Below are 7,426 nucleotides of genomic sequence, written 5' to 3'. Positions count from 1 at the left end.
GGTGCAGGTGGCTCCTGCCCCTGCTGCTGGGCCTGGCCATCATCATGGGCATCATCGCCTTGGCGGGCCGGGGATGGCTGGAGTCGGAGTCCGAGCCCTACGTGCAGCAAGCGTCGCTGTGGGAGAGCTGCACGCGGGGCCAGGAGGACCTCAACTGGAGCTGCGAATCCCTCATGGACTACGGTAAGCGGGGAGCACCCTGCCCTCCCCTCCGTGGGACCCTGGCCCCCAGCCGCACCCGGGGGCAGCGGTTGGGCAGCCGTGGGGGGCAGCGCCATGAAGGGTCTCCTCGCCTCTGTTGTGGAGCAGCTGCTTTCTGGGATGGGGTTTCCCTTGCAGAACCGGTACTAACGCTCTTTCAGGGCTGAAACCAGCAAAGAAATACAGGTCTGGACTGCTTCACAGCAGTCTTTTCTATCAGGACAACACTGAGAAACCAGGGTGTTCAGAGTTTGTGGGTTTTTTTTAAAGTTATTTTACAACCAAAGAAAGAGAGCCAACAGGCCACCAGTCCCCTCGGCTCTCCAGTTCACTTCCTGACAGCAACCCGCAGGCTGTGGTCCCGGCAGCCTGGCCAAGCCCTGGCCAGCTCCTGCTCCCCGCGCCGGCCTCACTGCTCGGGTGGTGGGCATGGAATCCTTCACGCAGGGTGTCCTACGCAGAGCCACACCTGGATGATAGCAAAGCTGCCTGCCTTCCCCCAGCCCTCCAGAAGGAGAGAGCACCTTAATTTAACCCTGCCTGGCCAAGCAAACTCAGATATTCAGGTGCCTCCTGAACTTAAAATGGCCTGATGTGGGTTTGCAGATGGAAAAAATGCTGTTTCCTGAATATACCTCTCTATTGCACTGGGGCCTAAATCGGGGGATAATTGTGTCTCTGTTTTAACTTGCTGAGCTGCTTTTATATCTGGCATTGCCAGCATTGTATTCTTACTGCACACTCCCAGTTTCTGGGTTTTCGGGGGACTTTGTTTTTTTTTTCCTAGAACATGTGAGGCTGATTACATCTGCTTTTCCTTCAAACAAAATACTTCTGGACAAATAAGCAGACCCGCCTTAAGATCCTGGACGAGGATACTTTGGGGACTGGGAAGCTGGAAGGGCGTTTTTCAGCCGGGAGAGCCGGGACTGCTGCCCTGTGCAGATCCACTGCCGCCCAAGCACGGCGGACTGACTGCCAGAAGCTTTCCATTGCAACACTCATGCATAAGCAATATATCTTGAATATATTGCAAGAGCAGTAGCTTCAATTCTCAGCTAGGTGATGACTGCAGGTCTTACTGTAGGTGGAAGAAATCTGACTAAGTGTGACAAAAATGCCCTTCTCCCCCATTAGGCAGAGGAGAAAAGCTAGTGCAGTAGAGTTGCTGAAATTTGCATTGCACAGGGAAGAAGAGCTCATACAGTAGAGCTACTGAAATTTACTTTCTCCTGTAATGACGCTGCTTCTCACATCCCTGAGTACCGATGGGTGTGTGCTTTGTGTCCGTCCTGAGCGTTGTGCGGCAAAAGGCCAACTTTCTGCTGTTTTTTTCTAGTTAACAAGCTGTCAAAGAGGAATAGTATCCTTGGCTTCACTTGTTTAAGCCTCGGCTTATTTAAACCAAAATTTATTTAAATTCTTGACTTATTTAGACCAAGGATTGACTTTGCCTCTTCTCTAATTTTCATGACATCAATGCTACTGTCTACTCAAATACTATTTACATCTAGAGACAGGATGTAACATTTGAGTTCAGGTTTGATTTATTTTGTTTCCTTTTTTCTATGCTAATGCAATTAGGCTCAAAATAGGTGAGAGCATTTACAAAGGAAAAAATGCCTAGCAGGCATTTACAGCACTGCTGCAGGAAAAGAAAAGTTAATTAATTGAGATGCATAACTTGTGTTTTGCATACAATAACTACTATGCACTAACCATCCTGTGCCTCTCCTGATGAAATGAAAACTTCAGAGTGGATCCCCACTAATAGAAAGCTCCATTATACAGTTTCTTAATTGAGCTGTGGCATGTGTGCTGAGAAGAGGAAGAGAAAAAGCAGGCAAGTCACTTATTTTAAATGGGGAAAAAAGGGGCAGGAACAGACAAACAAAGATTTGCAAATAGGAATGTCTCCTAAACTGCATAGCTGCTTAATGCACATTTGCAAATGCCACAAAAGAGGGAAGAAGTGGAAAGGGAAAAAGAGTGGGATATCATTTGGTAGGGAGGCAGGGAAGGATTTTGTTTAGAGCTCTATACTGGCTCACGTCTGGGAAGTACCTGGCCGGCAGCGTCTGTGTATTATCAAAATGTTGCAATGCAGAGCTGCTGTACTGCACTATAATATGACTCAAGGTGACTTAGTCTGGACCATTGCAGGATTAAACTGTTGACTGTGTGTTTAAAACATACCAGTAAGCCGTCAGATATGGCAAGGGTTCTTTGTAACGTGGTTACTTGGAGAGAGTGGTTGTCTTTATAGTGATGAGGCTAAGTTTAGGGAGCAATATTTGTGGGTGGCTGTGTCCTGGTTCTGAACGGCTGCTCCCAGCGACTTTGCTTTGAATTATCACTGTAAAAGATGGGTGTGTATGTGTGTGGTAAAGGTGATCCCATGGAGGTTAGCTCTTTCTTATATTCCTAACAGCCAGTTGGTGCTCATTAAGTACACAACAGCTGACCTAGAAAAAGGAAAGCATTCATCTGGATCCTTACTAAGTTAAAAAAAAAAAAAAAAAAAAAGGTGGAACCCAGAAGTAGGAGCCCAGCCTTTGTGAATCATGTTTCACTGCGGCTGTGCCACTGTACCTGTGTCCCTAGAGGCATGGACTTTGATACCACAGATTATTGGTGAAGCTGAGTGCATGTGGCAACTTCACTGAGGGGCAGGGTAAATAAAGGAGGAATGTTACAGCTATGCTTATCTTTACAGTAAGCCTCTTTTCAGGCATGCTTCTGTCTGATTTACGATGCCAGCATGTATTCGAGACAAACTAACGTAGTTTATAGTGTCAGTCGAGTGCAGGCACTCGGAAAATGCTAATGGAAGAGGTTGTAGCAGTTGGCGTCCCTGTCTGTACCCAGAAAACATTTACTGAAACTCCCCAGTAAAAGATCGCAGTGAGCAAGCGAGGCTGATGTCCCTGCCAGTGGGCTTTGCTGGCCCCAGGCAGGCACACTTCCACTGCTGGCAACCTGGAGACATTAAAAGCTAGAAATTTGTAGGATTGTGCCTCTCCTGAGCTCCTGGCAGAGCCAAGTGGCTGGAGCCAAGTTTATGCTAGTAGGCTTTTATTTAATAGTTTGGTAGTATAGCAATTGCTTTTCCTGCACTCCTAAAAACAGAACAGAGCTGTGATTCCCAATATTAATTCCCAACCAGCCCGCCTGGCAAACCTTCGATTCTGGGCTGTCCTGTGCTCGTACTGGCTATGCACACACCTTCCCTTCACCAGTCACACTGGTTTGCACATTATGTGATCAAGAAAGTATTATTGACAGTGCTCTCTTGCTTGTGGTTCACTAGTCTTTTGTTTCATCAGCAAAAGCAGATATCTGGGGGCATTCTATGCAATGGGGTCTCAAGGCCAAACAAGAATTGCTATTGTCATTTATCTACAGAAAAGTATTATAATTACAGTGTGAAAACTCATCTATGCATGTCATGGTAAAAACTTCTACCCCTAAGATTCTAGTTATTCACAAGCTAACAAACTAACTTCTGCTTTTGTAAGAAAGCGAACAAAGATGAGAAAGGCTTGTTACTTCAACTGCTGTAGCAGTTCATCTTCCTGCTAGACTATTTTCCAAGTCCTTTTATTCATTTCTAAAGGGAAATCTAGATTTAAGTATCCTACCCTGTAGAGCTTCCATATCCTCCTTGGTGAGGCTGAGGCATGGCCGAATAGAATCAGGAAATACACCTAACACTAAGGCTCTGTGGTTTGTTTTGTTTTTTTTAACTTCATCATATTACTTGTGCTCATCACTAACTTTAAATAATCCTGACCCCTGCTAGTTATTTGCACGATAACATTTGCAGCTTAGTTCCTTTCCATAGTCATCATTAATCAAGCTATATAATGAAACTCTTAATCCTTCCTAATAATTATAGAACTTCAGCCCCCAAACAGGTTCAGGTTTGTTTTTTTTTTTTTTAATGTTCCTTCAGCATCACCTAATTGATAAATATTTGTCTGCTGATTAAATGCAAAGAACTTGACTCTTCTTTGAGACAAAGCTGACCTGGGGAATGCTAATACCTCCAACTGTTCTTCTGCTGTCCTATTTATGCAGCCCCAAATTACTGTGGCATTATTGTTGGATTTCATAAACACACACCATATTTATGCCTATTCTGAGTAAGAAATACTCTTTCTGCCAAATGAAGAGACCTGAGAATTTTCTGGTTTTATGAAAAACTTAAATTCTAAATATTTCATGATTACAAGGTTTTTCTGAGCACAAACCAGCTAGAAACTGGGACTGATCTGTCTTTCTCCGGGTGCGAGCAGGTCTCTCCAGCTCTTAAGGCAGCAGTGAGAGTATAAACCTGCACCTCTCCCCTCCTGGCAGCCAGGAGCCGTAGGTGGAGGATCTTGCAGGCAGAGATGGAGAGCTGGGTGCCTGCAGGGGCTCAGTCAGCTCTCAGGAGCCTCTGTGAGGAACAGGAGCGAGGAATGCCTGACTTGATAGGTATGGGGGTGAGGGGGTTCCTTCACGGAGGAATACCAGTTTCAGTCAGACCCCTGCAGCAACCCCTCTGCTGAAAGCTCTCCCTGTTGGTGGGGGTAGCAATGGTTTGTGGAGGAAAGGAGTGTGCCAGGGCTGCATCTTACGCTCAGTAAGGGTGCAGTTTCCTACCCCAACCTCTTTTATTAGTCACTTCTTGAAAGATTTCCAGTTAATTTTTTGAGGTTTCTCTTAAACTGTGTATATATACAAGTCCAGAGCTTTTCACTGCTCTTCCTGTGACTCCCACCGGTGCTCACGCGGCAGGCTGGCTGTTTGATGGCTATTGTCTAGTCCTGCCCACAGTAGACCCATCCAGCGCTGTGGCCAGCACTTACGACTCAGTCTTATCAGTATCAACCCACTGATAACTGCTGCTAGAGAAGATAATCCCCCAGGAGAAGGAGAGGAAGGTATGGGATCACCAGCACCAAGCTCTGTCACACATGAGCACAAAACCCATTGAATTTCATAATGGTGGTACCTACTACTGCCCTGTTTCTGAAGACCTGAGACAAAGCTGGGCTTGATATTAATCTCCCTGGCAGGACATCTCCTACAGCTATATGTGTTGTTGTTTTCATATCGCCAGAGATGAGAAAATAAATCACTGTGAGTGGAGCCGGGACTGACCTGCATCCAAAAGCTCGTTACGCTTGTAAAGTAAGCACAGACAATATGGAAATAGCAGAATGAGCACTGGGGGCTTTCTGGCTCATATCTCCTCCAGTCATGTTTGTGTTGCACCAAACCTCAAGGTGTCTAACCTGCAGGTCTGTTTGAATTTGCAACTTAAATGTTATCACGCAGATGCTAGACTTGGCTTCCCACACTGTGCCAGCATATGTAATGCATCTGAAAGGGAATGTGCTCTGATGACTAAGTGTTCCTTCTTCTTGTTGTGCTCTTTTTTCTTAATAGGGCAAATAGCAATAAATAGCATTCCTAGGTCATTTAGTCTGAACTACTTCTCCTGGGCTGGCTGTGTGTAATGGTTAAATATCTGTATTAGTTATCCCTAAATAAATCCTATTGTGGAGACAATATCCAGTACCTGTGTTAAGTACGTCAGAGAATATTTTGTATGAAAAGATTTTATCAGACCACTGACGTAGCTTTCATCTCCAAACACTTATCGGGTGTCCTCCCTCCCTCCTCACCCTGCAGCACTCCCTTAGGGAAGGAGTATGAAACATGCACAACTGCTGAAGGAGAACTAATTTGAAAAGTTTTTGCTGTCTTGGGTGGCTCCAAGAAGGGAGAGGGGAAAGAAAACCCTTTTCCTTACCCTTTCTATGCCAGCATGACTGTCTTCAGGTGACAGCAGTGGTGGCTCGGGGTTTTGGGCTGACATCTGGCTGACAGATAGCTCCTGTATTGCACTTTTGCTATTGGAATGGGGGGAAAGAAACTAGTTCAAACTGAGCTGATGAAATATCTGTAAAACAATGCTTTGCTTTCAGAGAATAAATTGATGTGCGTAGTAGAGGTGTCTGAGATAGTTTTACTGCATTCTCTGTCTCAAATTACTAGTTTTTCCCCATTTTATGCAACTAGTAGACTACGTGAGTTAAGGTGGAGGATTTTAACCCTTTAGGAATAGGTTCTCTGTCTCACTGTCTCTTTCCTCTCAGTTTTTGCACAGAAAAAATGGAGGCTGTGTTGAAAGCAGGGAGTCTCCAGAGTCGCTTCAGCTGTGTTGGAACAGACAGCTCTGAAAGAGAGATTTTTTTTGAAAAATGTTCTGACATAGATCTCACCACTCTATTCCTACATTAGAGGGTGCTGGGGATCTGGCCCTACTTCTGTCTGAACGTGTGAAAGTAGAAACCCACGTTATGCAGGCGTGGGGAAGTGAGCTGTGGTGACAGCTCACTGGAAAGCAAACGCTAGCCGCTAGCCAGTATGGTTTAGCCCATGTGGGCAGCTATTCTGCCTCCAGGGCAGGAACACCTTTGCATGTTGTTGTTTGCATTGGGCTCACCTGAACTCCTGCTTGGTTTCTAAAGAAGACAGGGTCTGGCCATAACATGGGCCTTTTCACAAGCCCTTGTTACTGCAAAAGGGGAATTACCAGCTGTTTTTCTGGGAGGTTTTCTTACCTTTGTTGCCCCGTCCTGGCCTGTGGTGGGTGAGTTCTGTGTGCTGGTGCTGCTCTTCCGGGATAAGGCCACTTGCTTTGTGCCTGAGCTTCTCCAGCCTGCAGCTGCTCGATCATAAGAATCTGCACTACTCCATCCCACCAAATGTCGAAGTAATGATTCAAAGAAGACTCTTCCACTTTACCTCAAATTCTGCTGTTTCTCCTCCACCTGCTACATTGTAGCTGTTTCTAAGTTTTTCAGCTGCAATAGATGTTTACCTTGGAGAGGTTTCTCTTCCTCATCTCTCACTTCAGCTATTCCAAATCGATTTCTTTTTGGTCATGCTCATTTTGCTCCACATGCATTATTCTTGCCATAAACAAACAGGCAAGAAGCTGTATGCTGACAGCTCTATTATTTCCCAGCAGTTATCTCCTGTGGTGATACCCTCTTGTCTGCTCTTATACTTCCCTGTGCGTGGAAGTGGTTTTGTAAACTTGCATGTCAAACAGGAACGGTAATGATAAAGCACATTCCCAGCGGTTGTGTGCCCTATCTGCTTAGATGTCTGTGGGTCTCTTACAGATACAGAGTTTGGAGGTGTTATCTCCATTACCATGCTGCAC

At 45.5% G+C, this 7,426-nt stretch overlaps 1 protein-coding gene across 1 annotated transcript in view; it reads left to right on the top strand.

Annotated features, from left to right (window-relative positions):
- The first annotated feature begins 6 nt into the window (after positions 1-6).
- Positions 7-7,426, top strand: part of LOC104617115 (p53 apoptosis effector related to PMP-22-like) — a 9,146-nt gene continuing 1,726 nt past the window's right edge. The window contains exon 1 of the mRNA XM_010282350.1: positions 7-183. Within this exon, the coding sequence (XP_010280652.1) occupies positions 45-183 (139 nt within the window). The 5' untranslated portion in view covers positions 7-44. The remainder of the gene's footprint in view (positions 184-7,426) is intronic.

This window comes from Phaethon lepturus, unplaced genomic scaffold (genome assembly GCF_000687285.1).
Source record: "Phaethon lepturus isolate BGI_N335 unplaced genomic scaffold, ASM68728v1 scaffold13302, whole genome shotgun sequence".
NCBI lineage: Eukaryota > Metazoa > Chordata > Aves > Phaethontiformes > Phaethontidae > Phaethon > Phaethon lepturus.
This window is presented reverse-complemented; position numbering and strand designations above follow the sequence as displayed.